Source organism: Manis javanica, chromosome 14, assembly GCF_040802235.1.
Source record: "Manis javanica isolate MJ-LG chromosome 14, MJ_LKY, whole genome shotgun sequence".
Taxonomy (NCBI): domain Eukaryota; kingdom Metazoa; phylum Chordata; class Mammalia; order Pholidota; family Manidae; genus Manis; species Manis javanica.
This window is the reverse complement of record NC_133169.1, coordinates 74,954,870-74,968,354: the sequence shown is the minus strand read 5'-3', so window position 1 is coordinate 74,968,354 and position 13,485 is coordinate 74,954,870. Positions and strand designations below refer to the sequence as shown.

Here is a 13,485-nt window from a genome sequence, read left to right as displayed (position 1 = left end):
CTGCTCCAGCACCTGCTTCCCTACCTCTCTCTGGACCCTTGTTCTGGCTTGTGGGGTGTCCAGGTCTGTTTGTCTACCAGCTCCTGAGGCAGGCAGCCTGGTTTTCTCCCTTCAGAACAGACACTGTTCTCTATGACGTATTAACTTTAAATCACCACTCTGGAGGAGACTGCAAGCACACAGCAGTTCCACTTAACACAGTGATGTCAGCGAAACAATCACTTCCTCCTAAAACTGTGGTTGAGAAGCATTTGCCTTTCTCTCACCTTAAGCCTGCAATCACAGGGCCGTAAAGTGGAATGAGCCTTTGTATGCCTATATGTCTGGAGCAACCATGTACTCCTTTTATAGAGTTTTATTACTGAAACCATTAGGGACTTTCAGCCTTTTGTCCACGTAAGCATAGATGCATAACCTATATTCACTATTAACTTAAGTGCAGTTTCCATCTATGCCAGCATCTCCTCTTTTCAGCCTTCATTCTTTTCCTCTTTCGTTGTTGTCCGAGGAGGGACACAGACTTTGACACCACATAGACCAGGGTCTGCCTCTTGGCTTCCCCTTTTTACTGATGTGTTGTGACAGACTGTGTGTCACCAAGACATGTTACTTAACCTCCCTGAGCCTCAGTTTCTCTGCATGCACAGTGGAGATAATAAGGCCTGTTTCCCTGGGCTGCTGTGAGGATTAAGTACTATGCACATGTGCTTTGTACACAGAGGTGCTCAGTAAACCTCCACCCCATCCTTCCTTCATTTTCCACATCATTTTCCTTCCCATGCATGGGAGTGTATGATTCCCATTTAAAAACCACGTAATGTGATTATACTATCCTGAGACAGGTTCTGCCTCTCCCAGAGGCCCACCCCCAGGAAGGGGCAGATTAGTGACCTGGAAGAAGAGAGGGAGGTGGAGAAGGGAGCTGCTTCCCCCACTGAAGTAGAACATGCCGTTGTTATCTGGGGCCTACCTGAGACTTTCTCAAATAATTCCAAGAAATGCTATTAAAACGTGATTTTTAGTATCTCAACTTCAGAATAAACAATTTACTGAAGGCTACAATGTTTATGTGCATTATCTCACAACCTATCTTGAGACACTATTTTATCCATTCTAAAGAGGAGGAGACTGAGGCTCAGAAACCTCCAGCATTTTCCCAAAGTGGAACAGAAACACTCAAATCCCATGTTCGTACCGTCTGCTCTTCCTGCTCCCCTATAATATTAGCAATAGCTGGACTTCATATAGGAGCTTTGACACCAATTTCATTTCAGATGTTTAAAGACAGTCGCGTTCTAAAGACAAAGATGATGAGGTCAGAAAGCTGGAGCAATAAAAATGAAAATGTTATCCTTGGTGTAAAACCCAACTAAACTCCGAAATATGATTAAATGGTAACAGCAGCAGTCTCTTTGCGTTGGAACTGCTTACAGGACTTGAACTTTGTCCTGATGTTCAAACTGGGCTGCGTCCCGTGCTGGGATTTTTTCACTGGCTGGAAGAACTTTTTACAACTTGCACGCTGTGCCTGTTGTAATGTGCTGATAGCGACCTCAGAGGCAGCCTACTGCACCCCTCGTGCTTGCCACGCACAGTACCACTCCCTGACCCACTCATTACCGCTAGAGTTGCCAAACCACATGGAGTTTAGAGGCAGCCAGGAAAGAGTGTAGGAAAAAATTAGCCCTGTCCTTTTTGGAAGGTGCGCTTGCCCAGGTGCAGAGAGCGTGTTCTGCTGAACCTCTGCCGTTATCTCAGAGCGGGCGATGCGGGTACCACCAGAGCCCCACTGCATTTCCCACGGCCCTAACTCTGCGTGGAGCACCAGTACCTGCGAGGCCTCAACTCCCGATCCTCCTCCTAACCCACAGCTCCACGTGGTGTCTGTGACCTTGGAAGTGGGTACGGTCGAGTGACCTGGCTCACGTCACTCCATGTACTGTTCTCCCTAATCACACCAAATACTCACTCCCCTCTTCACTGGGACAGAATCGCCTAGAATTGCACAATCTCAGAGCCCAGAGGAGTTTCAGAGTCCATTACATATGTCCTTTCATTTACTCCTAGGTGAGACTAGGAGTCAGCGATGCCACGTGACTTGCCCAGGGTCACATGGTTAGTGTGTCCTTCCTGCTATTAATGACAGTGTGAATTACTGATTACTTTTTAAACTTCCTAGCATGTCAGCAGAAAATGTCCTTTCTAAAAGAGTTACTGAAGCGTGGTTGTAAATGATTTTCCTCATTGGGAAAAAAGGTGCCACGACCATCATTTCTGCTTTATTTCTAGGCCACACTTAGCAGTCTTTATCAAGAACATTTAGCATTTGTTAAGTTTCCAGATAAATATTTTTTTTTCTCATCATTACCACTGATTCTTAAAATAGTCATTGGATGCCAATATCATAGAAGATGCTCTTGTGGCAAATCAGAAGCAAATCCGTACAACCAAGTGCAAGTCCGGGTGCACCGAGGCACCATTTTCTGCAGCTGAACATGGAGACAGTGTACGAAGCGGCCCGCCTGGGTATTTAAAGCAAGCAGTGTGCATTCATTTGTGTGTACATGTACTGGGTCCCAGCAGGTTCGCTTGCTAGACTGACACACAGCAACCTGCAGACAGTGGGAAAGAGAAGCAAAATCCCTCTGCAGCGGTTGGGGACGTGCTTTCCTGAGCGCCGTGGAGGTTGCCCGTTGAGCCTTCAGGTGTCAGCGCAGGAGAGGTTGGCAGGTGGAGATGACTTCCTAAGTTGATGGAGAGTGGTGGGAATGATTTGCTACAAGAGAGTGGCCCGCGCCGTCTACTGTGGGCAGCCACTCACTGCTCAGCTCTGGAGTGTGGGCCACGTGGAGCCTTGACCAGCCAAGCCGCACCTCTGATTTCCTTTTTTAAGAAGCCAGAAATGTGGAGTTGTATGTTAACCTTTTTTTTCCCACCCTAAACCTTGGCGACTAATTCAGTTTTTTCCTTCTCTGTGAGCCAGCTTTGGCCAGGTCCCACCAGTTTGTGAACCTGGGTAGGATTTTCAGGGCAGGATCTGGGGGAATAGTTGGGCAGCAGACCAGCACTAGTATTAGGGTAAGTGTAAGCGTTACTCTGTCCAGGTAGGCTTGTCATGGCTTCCCAGCCCTAGTGGTTCTTAAGAAATTAACCTGACTAGTCAGCAGTAAGATACGGCAATTTATGACCCCATTCTCTGTCTTCTTCATGATCATTTCCAGTCTTGGTGATGTCCCTTTGCTTCATGCTTTGCTGACACAATGACCTGCTATATGACAAGGGAATGGAGGTGGAGGTGGGGGTGGAAACTCCAGTTATTGAAAATACTTGATCATTTTAAAAAACAATTATCAACGCAGATGGAGTCACAGGATTTTCAGACAGACCTCCTTATTGCCTCTTTTGTTTAGTTCTCAATCAGGAATATCTGATGGCTAGTTTCCTGGCCAACTAGCATTCTTCACAGTCCCATTTAGCTCACGGCAGACACCAGTCACACCATGTGTGCATCACAGTTCCATTATTCAGTTTGGTTTTAAAAACTGTAAGAGAAAACTTATCGTAAAAAGAATTTTTGTCTGGGCTCAGACTGTGTAGAAAGTCAACACAATTCTTGCCCAAATGATTCAGAGTAAAGCTGTATAATTAATTTTAGATGAACCTTAAATAGATCTAATAAATTCACCAAGCAGATGCATGTTAAAATTAAGAAGGTTCTTAAGGTTATCCATGAATGGTTGGGGAAGAGTAGGATTATAACTTAATAGTAATCGTGAATTTTACTATGGCCATTTCCCTTCAAGCTAAGAATAGTTAGAAGGTTGAGACAATTCAATGGAAAATTCAGGCATCATAAGCTTACTTTTGAAGTAAATGTTTTTGTTTAGAATCTTCGTTATTGACAGTTTTCCCATTATCTAATTTTCTGGGTATCTGCTTAAGTCTAAGTCATATTTAGCCTAGATAAGCAGTCACAGAGAGGGAAGTCAATGAATGTCTGCGAATGTCTATAAATATGCTAGATGTGGGTAGCACATTTCAACGTTTCCAAAACCAAACAACCTCTTTAATGGCAGCAGCCCAGCTAGTGCAAAATTTTGAGCTCAATGCAAAGTCCCTCTTTGCTCTGTTCTCCTGGGCTGGTGCAAGTCTGTATTGCTGCAGTCATAGCAGACAGCCCCAGCCCGTGTTCTGCAGGATGGGAAATGACACTGTGATTGAATTGGGATCTCTCCACAAAGTAATCATTTCAACAAGAATATATATTGTGTGCATATTTACAAGGGTTAGAGCCCTAAGTTGTATAGGAAGGGAATAATACATCAAAACCTCAGCTGAAGACAATTGCAAAGTGCTGGTGTGGACTGGCCAAGATGAGCCCGCACTGCCAGAACACTCTTACCCATATGATGTACATGTTAACAACCTGATGATCTGATGATAGAAAGACACATAAAACAGCTATTTTTCCTGGCGTAGAGCCCTTCTGTAAACCTGGAGATATTTAAATAACCTATCTCAGCCATGATGGAAGAAATAAAGAAAGCCATTGAATTGCAGAATGGATTTCTTCTGCATGCACTTTTCTAACTGCCAGCTTCTGGGTTTGAGAAGGTTGCCGTCTAACCCCTGCAATCTTATGTGGAAAAAAATTAAAATTGGGAGATATACAATAGCAGGACATTTGTACAAAGATGAATGCAATTGTGGAAGGACAATGCCTCATTTGTCATGTCAAGAAAAATTAATCTTTAAAAGTATACTTGTATTCCCAAAGATTTCTAAAGGAATGAGAATCAGCCTTTTGCACCTCCATTATTCTTCCATTACATGCCGCAAACCCTCGGAGGTAATATGCTCCATATAATACTATAATAGCGCTCTTGAGCCCTTGGTACATGTGGCCACTTACTCTTCGCCATATACTTTCTCATCTGAACTGTCAACTGACTGGTGTCTGCTCTATGTTTTACTTGCTCTTCCTGTTGACTTCTCCTCTGGAACGCTCTACTGCACGGCAGACATGAGAAGCAAGGAAGGGCACCTCAGAGCTTCTGCCCTTTGCATTCAGAAGCTTTAGGATAGGAAGAACTGGCAAATAAATAATGAATGAGTAGGCTGTGGCCTTTATCCTGGCTGTAAATACATGTTTATATCTCTTGGTAATGGATTGCCCCTGAGAACAAGTAAAGCATTTAAAGTTTAATTTTAATCTACACATCAGAGATGGAGATACAGAATTGCTTAGGCTTTTCTCTCCACATCTCTTCCTCTTTGAGTTTTAAGATAAAGCAAATTAATTAATGTGCACTTTTCGACTGAAGAAATGATTAAGACCCAGCTGTGTTTCTGAAATTATAAGTTGTGATGCAACACTTGGGACTTGTTAATGCTTTTTTTGGCATGAAGAGAGACATAGGTATCTAATATTAAGTGGTGTTCAAAAAAGCACAAGTTAGCACTTTGTTTTCCAAATTAACTTTCAAAGACACCTAAGTTACTAAGTTTGGCTTTTCTACACACAAATCTTAAATGATTGATGGACAACTGTAAAATAGTTTTGTTTAAAAAAAAATCTTTGGCAGGCTATTTCAAAGGCTTTACTACTCTGGAAAGATGAAAAGACATCTCCATTTTACATTAATTTCCCCAGTAGGTCAACACTTACTTGAAATATGCCTGAGAATTATTTGATATTTACTATATTATGAGTTTTCTTTCACTGTATCCAGTAGCCCCAACGGGACTGTTTTACTTCTAAGATTTAGGAAAATGTTTCTACACATAAAGAGCATCTTTAAGAAAATACAGCTGAGTCGAACAGTATTTCTGGCATTTTGATTCACTTCTGTGGCAAGGTAGTATTTGAGACTAAAATACACAGAGATGGGATTTTTAAAATCAACAATACCATTTTCAGGATGTGGTTTCAGATTCTCCCTATAGTGTTCTTCACAAAGTCTGAACGGATCCATTTACTTCTTAAACACAGACTGTGTGATTTTATTTATGTCTGAGTTCACTATTAGACTTACTGTAGAATTACACAAACAGGGATGAAAATCTCAGCTCAGGAGTCAGGCAGGTAATGAAAATCAGCAAGCAGGACCGGTTACAGGTGTGCTTGCGTGTGTGCGGGCGTGTGTGTTGGGGGAGGGGCATGGTACCTGAAGGGAACTGTCAGTAGGTCCGTATCTCAGACATTCTTGTTTTTATGAAGAAGGTCCAAAACCTAATTTTTCAATATTGGCAACTACTTCAAATCTCATCCAGATTATGGGCTGACCAACAAAAACATGTCTGGTGGACGGCAGGCTGCCGTAAACCTGCTGAGAAAAAAAGTATTTACCCAAAAAAAAGAAAAACAAAGTCCTTTCTCAGTTGCCCACATTTTTTGGAATGCAGTTTCATAACTGTGAAAATAATAGCCACCTAATGGCCCTAAGATGGCTCAGGATGAAGGTCATGTGATTGGGAGAAGCTTCACAAAAGGGCTCAGATGCCTGAGGAAGAAGACACAGTGGGTAAGGCATACAGGTTTCTCATGTAAAACACAATAATCAGTGAATTCACAAGGGAAACGGCATGAAGCAGAGGCTCCTTTTCCCTTAAATTTATCTTCAAGGACATTTCATTTTATGGAGATGAATAAAGCTGACTTGCAAAAACAAAAATCCCTTCTTTGCTCTTTGGCAGGGTGAAGTAGAGAAATAAAGTCTCCCCGCTGAACTACTATGAGGTCAGAAGCTTTGCTGCTATATTTCACACTGCTACACTTTGCTGGGGCTGGTTTCCCAGAAGATTCTGAGCCAATCAGTATTTCGCATGGCAACTGTAAGTATCCACAGTCTCTCTCTCTTTCCCTTTGGAGTAAAACAGGAGACTTGTTAGTCACTTTAACTTGTAGAGGTAGCAAAGGCGGATAATTCAAGTCAAACTGGTGGGATGAGTGTTCTGTGACTCCTTTGAATGTTGTGGGGATGCATACGTGTGAGGGTTTGAAATATTCCTAATAATTCTGGTGAAGTCTCAGTTCCTACACGGAGGAGGCCACGGTCATGCCTGAAAAACAGCTGTGGGCGAATATCACCATCATTCGGGTAATGCCAATGTTGTACATTTTCATGTGTAATCAATATATGGGCATTGTTAACAAGAATAGAAAACAAGGAGATTGTTTTAGAGTACTTTAGGGACAAAATTTAACCCTTTTTTTTTTTAACTTAGAAGTTCCGTCATCGCGAGACTTAGGTAGAGTGAATTCACAGAGGGCCCACTGTAACTATTTTAACTTCCTTTCGGTCTCTTGCTTCATTGTCAAGGGTACAAGGCAACATGTTTAACAATTCATCATGTGTGTGAGGTAGAACAGCCAACTTACTACTTGTTTTTGTTTTTTCCTTCCCGCCAAAAGAAAAAATATTTTATCACAGTAAAGGTGAAAGAGAGCATTTTACCCAAATACCTGTTCTCCCAGTAATTATCCCAAAACAAATACCAAATGAACTAATCATTAAAAAGGTGCCTAACATTAATATGGGAAACTAAGGAGATCCATCAATGCCCAGCTTTCTGCTGGATGGTCTATGATGAAAAAGGAAATAGTTTACACAGAAGTGAGGTGGCAGGGCCTGACCCATAAGACAATCAGAGGTCAAAAGTCAGGACCTGATCAAGGGCCAAATTGCGTAGTTCAAGCTCATCTTTGTTGAAGTGGCAGAGTCCACATAACTCAAGGTACCAAACCTTTATAAGCATTCATGTCCGTTTGAGATAGTTATTCTATCTTTGGTATCCCTGTACAGAAGAGACCCCAGCCCAAATTTGCTGCTGAAAATCATACTTCAGTGGACACTCAAATCCTTTATAGTAAGTAGAGAGGCATGAATTGTTTTAGCACGCTCCTTGATGAATGGGCAAATGAGATTTCGGAGCAGTGGAGGGCAAAGTACAAGATAAACCCCATGCCAACGTTGCACACAAGTAAAACATACAGAGGCTCTCTAATAAGATGCCCACTGTGAGTAATGCTCAGATTCCACAGGAGGTTAAAGGGTAGGGGTCTGAGCATCAATCTGTGAATGGTTTTTAAGTCATTATTTATACCCCGCCCTCCCCTCCCCAAAAAACTGCCTCTTAAATGTGACTCACCCTTCTCTCCTGCTTTGTTTCTTTGAGGGATTGCCAGTACTCTGGAGATTGCAGGTTTAAGTCCAGAGAGATTTTTGAGATGTAGGTGCTTCGAAAGGTCAGATATTATTACAAATTGCCCTCTCTCAAGTAAAGAATTGTAGGAACAGAGAAATATGTTCATTGACTCTCCAAGTCAGGGATGATTCCAGATCACCTGACTGGCTACACTCGGTTTGACCCTGTCCTGTCAAAGCCCCCATTGCTATGAGATTAGCCAATTGCTTCACTCAAGAGTGAACTTCCCACAGTTCCTAGAATGCCAACCAACTTAGTGGGACTGCCTTCAATAGTAGATTATTCCAACTGGACGCCTGTGGAGACTGTATTTTTCTTCTGGCTCCTGGAAGAGGTCTCTCGCCTCCAGACCACATTGCCTTTGTGGTGATTGATGGGAAGGCTGCTTTGAAATAGTTTTGTCCCGAGACAAGATCTTTGGCAGACTGCCCCTCAGGCTTCTTAGCACTCTAAAGAAGATGAAAAGAAAACTGGAAGAAAAGAGCACCTTCATGTGAAGAGTTCACTTGCAAGTTTAACCCCCAGAAAGTGGGACAAGTTAGAAATTGTGACACTTAAAAATATAAGTCCAGGCTTATTATCATGTGGAAATGAAACTGTAACTTAGTCCTCCTTAAAGGGCACTGTTCTCTCTTTGTATTTCCTAAAATAACAGACTCTTGGAGATGGGAAACGGTGGCATGGTTTAACTTAAATATGGTTTTGTTTTGTGGCCAACCCCCTCCTCTCCCTGCCCCATCAATTCTTGGCTTGATTTCCTTTTCTCTCTCTTACCCCATCCCCTCTTTTCACAGATACAAAACAGTATCCGGTGTTTGTGGGCCATAAGCCAGGACGGAACACCACACAGAGGCACAGACTGGACATCCAGATGATTATGATCATGAACAGAACTCTCTACATTGCTGCTAGGTGAGCGGCCATTCCCTCACGTGTGCCTTCCCAGCGTCTGAAGGTCCCAAGACCTCAGTGTACCCACTGTGCATCGTTTTAACAATCATGACATTCCCAAAGTGTTACTTAAAGACTAGTTTGTCAAGCAATCATTCGTTCAAGATTTCTGTGTCTGTTTAATTTTATGTGGATTTAGGTTGAAATAATTGCCCATTTTGGAGCTTAGGCTCAAATAATCCACTGTTTATCATGAACATACATGCAAAAATCCATCCAGGCACCCAGTATAGTGCTTCTCTCCTTGATACTTGCTATTAAATTAAGCTGCATATGTAACGTGTATTTTATAGTGTGTGTAGGGGTGGGGGGTTTATATTAAACTTGTTTATAATTTTACACTGAATACAATGAATACATATACATCATTAACAGAATGGCAGCACCCCTCATTTTAGAAGAGTTTTTGATTTGGACCTAGTAAGAAAATACTCCTCCATCGGGGAAATGTCCTTTAAATAGACCACGCCTTAGGGCAAAACAATATGGTAAGATTTTTGATGCCTAAACACGGATCACATGGGTTTAGGCTTTTGTTTTAATTCTACTCTAAATTTACTTGGACTACAACTTCTCTGGCCATAATGTCCTCTGTCAAATGGGAAGTTAGATTAGATTATCTTAATGAACTCCCTTGGGATTCTAACAATATATGATCCCCCATTTGGGGGGTCTGCAGTCATTCAAGACAATTCTACGTGAGCAGCGACAAGGAACGCCATCTTGTGGGGTTCCTCTGTGGTCTTAACCTGGATCAAGAATGATCAGTCATTTCACACTGGAAAGAAGAAGTAGAGGTTATGTTTGCCATAACTCTCTGGCAGTGAGCATGAAGCGCTGCATTCTTTTAAAGCACTTAGATGTTCTGAAATGATGAGCTAGGCAACATAAAGCCACAAACTCAGCCAGATTAAAATATCCTTGTGAGTACCCCACATTTGATGCCGGGGAACAATGCCAAAACACTTTTTAAAAATTACATCTCATGAATCCTTACATAGTATATAGTATTTGTATTTGCTATGTAAATGGAAAATATAGTTGCAAGTTCTTTATAAATGTTAATTCATTCAGTCCCAGAAAAGACTTTATGGGAAGGAGCCATTCTTGCCCCCAAGTCTTATAGGAGGAAACCACGGTACAGGGGGGAAATGGCTGGGTCACAGCAACACGGGAGCATCTGAACCCGCATGGCCTTTCTCTAGAGTCTGGGGCATTACTCTCTCACTTTGCAGCCCAGTGAGCAGTAGAGGGGGTACTGCTTGCCCTGGTAATGACCTTCTAGTAGCTATTGCCCAAGAACATAGCCATTGTAGGTGTTCATTAAATAGCATCCCAGTGAGGTCCTCAGCAGCTGCCTCTGGCAGCAGAGGAACAGCTCCTTCTTCAATGTCACTTTTAATTTCCTAAATGTAGCAAGGCTGGAAGATTACATTTGTACCCAATTATCTAAAGGCTGGTCAAAACAAATGATTAAACATGGGATCAGCGAGAAATAGGTTGACTCAAGAATCTTCTACGAATTGTTCATTTTGCAGCTGAGTCTCGAAGGGGGAAGAAGAGCATGGCGCACTCGCGCCTGATGATTCAGCGTGGGTGTGAACTGCGGGCCCAGGGGGCGCCGCCTGAGCTAGGAGCAAGGTGCTATGCAAACTTAAAAGTGATCATTATTCCAGCTCATTAGAACCCAGACAGGTTTACCCTAAGCCCTTGCCCCAGGAAAAGGAGAAAAAGTCAAAGGAAGGAAGAAAAGGAGAAACATATTCACTTTTTGAAAACTATAAGATATAATCACCTTTTGTTAAAGGTCATATTTATAACCTCCTGGCATTGACATAGTGGTTTCCACTCTATACATAGCCACTTCCCTTCAACACACATTGTCGGAAAAATTCCTAAAGGAGTTCTGTGGCCCTCATACTTAGGTGCTCTCCTCTTCCTTTAATTTCAGATTTCCCAACACTGCTCTGAGAGATCCAGGTTCCTAGGCAGCAAGTAACAAGATTTGAAGTTAAATCCTTCCCCCCACCCCCCTGGGCCTCAAGCCATGATAACACAATTGAGTGGTGCTCACTGGAGGGGGGAATGAGGATGTGCTAGGATGAAGTCAGTTTGTGTTCAAACTGGGGGGTGTGTGCACATGGGTGGTTGGAAAGAACCCTGACCCTGGTGTGTGGTTTAGCATAAAGCATTGCTTCTGTTTGCTGGGCAAATGTGATCTCGTGGATATTGAAAAACATTGTCATTGTCCAAAAGGAGATTTCATACACGGGATTCTATTTTTAAAAGGCCTCCCAGTTTCTTTAGACAAATGGTGTCAGCAGTTGGAAGCCAAGTCCCATCCAGAATCCAAGCACTAAGTGAGACTTGATGGCACAAACCCCTTTCAGTTCTGCTTTATTATTATCCATTTTGTTAATTCCTCTTATTTTTCTGTTTAATCTCTAAACTGCTAATTAGCATAAACAGGCCACGCCAGAAGGGGGCAACCCAAGAGCTTTCTGAGGAATTGCCAATGCATATTAATCAGTTGTTAATTTACAATTCATATATTCAGCTCCTACTTAAAAGTTTTGAGGAGAGACAGGGCAAGGAAAAAGCCTAGAGTCATCTCAAACTTGATACCAAATTAAGAGGCAATTCCATTCCCATAACGAGCCTGACCCACAGCACCCCCAATAAAGTCAAACAAGTCACAAATGAATGCAATAAAACTGCCTTGAAATTAAAGGGCAGAGCGATTCTGGCACCCTACTGAAGTTTGAAGAACTTTCCAAATTCAGCAAGTTACAAAATAGGCTCCTGTTCTCCCCTCACCACCATTTCACTCACTCACACACACACACACACACACACACAGTTCAGTATCAGCACACACACACACACACACACTTCAGTATCAAGCAAGGGAATTTCAAGCTAACTGCCTGGCCCCCTCCTTTAATTTTCACATGAGAGAGCCTGTTTTTATTTCTCTTTTTCTCTGTTGTACTTCCCTAAAAGCAGTAGCAAAAAGATTTCCAAAGGACTAGGGGGGCAAAATGGAAGTTGATCCTGACAGCAGATAATTCCTTTCTAAAGACCTTTTTCTTTGTTTTCCCCCCCTGCCCTTTTTTATAAGTAATGAGGGGACTTGAAAGTCTGCATGGGAGCCTTGAGGTCCTGGTCTAAAGCTGTGGGTAATTTTCCAGCCCCAGGACTTCCTGCATTTTAGAAAAAGTCAATGTTATTTCAAGGGAAAATGAGCTGTTTTGCTTTCCTTCACTAACCCCCCATCCCCAATTGAGTGTAGTTCTGTTCTTTTCTTTCTTCTGAATCCCAGACAAAAATGCCCTTGTACTCAGCTCATACAGAAAGGGATGTTTAAATATAGCCCCACACCTGAGCTGCTGATTCTGTTTCTCCTTTTCCAAAGGGAGATTGGCAGCACGTTATAAAGACAACCAAATTCTCAGCAAAACAGGGAGGTGAACAGAAGCAAGCAATGTAAACTTTAGTTCAAGTTCATCTTAGACCTTAATCGGCCATCATCATGTAAAGGAAAGAGTGGCTTCTGGAAATAATTTTACCTTTATCATCTTCTATCTTATCAATCAAATCAGCAAAGCTAAGACTTTGGAAATATGTCTTCTAAAGAGTGACGGAGACGGAGATTCACTTTTGGTTATTAGCTCCCTTGGTGAACAAATGTGGCATGATGAATACCAAGTGTTTTGTACCTGGAGTTGAAGATCCTGAAAGGGCATGTGAACCCATCTGTGTTCTGGCTTTGGGGCTAATTTAACTGAAAGAGTCCTCCCTCCTGGACTTCATGGACACCAATACTATAGTTCTAATAAGGGAGAAACTGCAGGAAAGTTTTCATAAAAGTGGTCACTTACAGCTAAGAGGCCTCAATCTGTCAGATGGTGTTGAGGTGATCCAAAGGCACCTTCTGTAGGCTGAAGTCTTTTTTTCTTGAATGTGGAAGTCTTGTTTTTTAATAAACATGGATATGGATTTAACAGCCTTGAATGATATATACTCATTCAGGAAAAAATTAACTGTCTTGATTCTTCTGTTTGACACTATTAATTTTTCTTTGTTTATAGGGACCATATTTATACTGTTGATACAGACACCTCACACACAGAAGAAATCTATTGTAGCAAAGTAAGTAGTTTTAAAACCATCTTTTGAAATGAAGGACCTAAGGAGAGTTCTTGAAGAGAATGTGTACTTTAAATAGATTGATTGAGATTGATGTGGCTAAACAGTTATTTTGAGCATTTTGTGAAATCCTAATTTGGGGGTAAGTTAGGGCTTAATACATGTTCAGAAACAGTT

At 42.0% G+C, this 13,485-nt stretch overlaps 1 protein-coding gene across 3 annotated transcripts in view; it reads left to right on the top strand.

The window, feature by feature from the left end:
• Positions 1 to 13,485, top strand: part of SEMA6A (semaphorin 6A) — a 121,034-nt gene that overhangs the window by 54,575 nt on the left and 52,974 nt on the right. For all 3 annotated transcript variants that reach the window (XM_017642553.3, XM_017642551.3, XM_017642552.3), the window contains exons 2-4: positions 6,697 to 6,834; positions 9,003 to 9,120; positions 13,251 to 13,311. In XM_017642553.3, coding sequence (XP_017498042.1) covers positions 6,735 to 6,834; positions 9,003 to 9,120; positions 13,251 to 13,311 — 279 coding nt within the window. In that variant the 5' untranslated portion in view covers positions 6,697 to 6,734. The remainder of the gene's footprint in view (positions 1 to 6,696; positions 6,835 to 9,002; positions 9,121 to 13,250; positions 13,312 to 13,485) is intronic.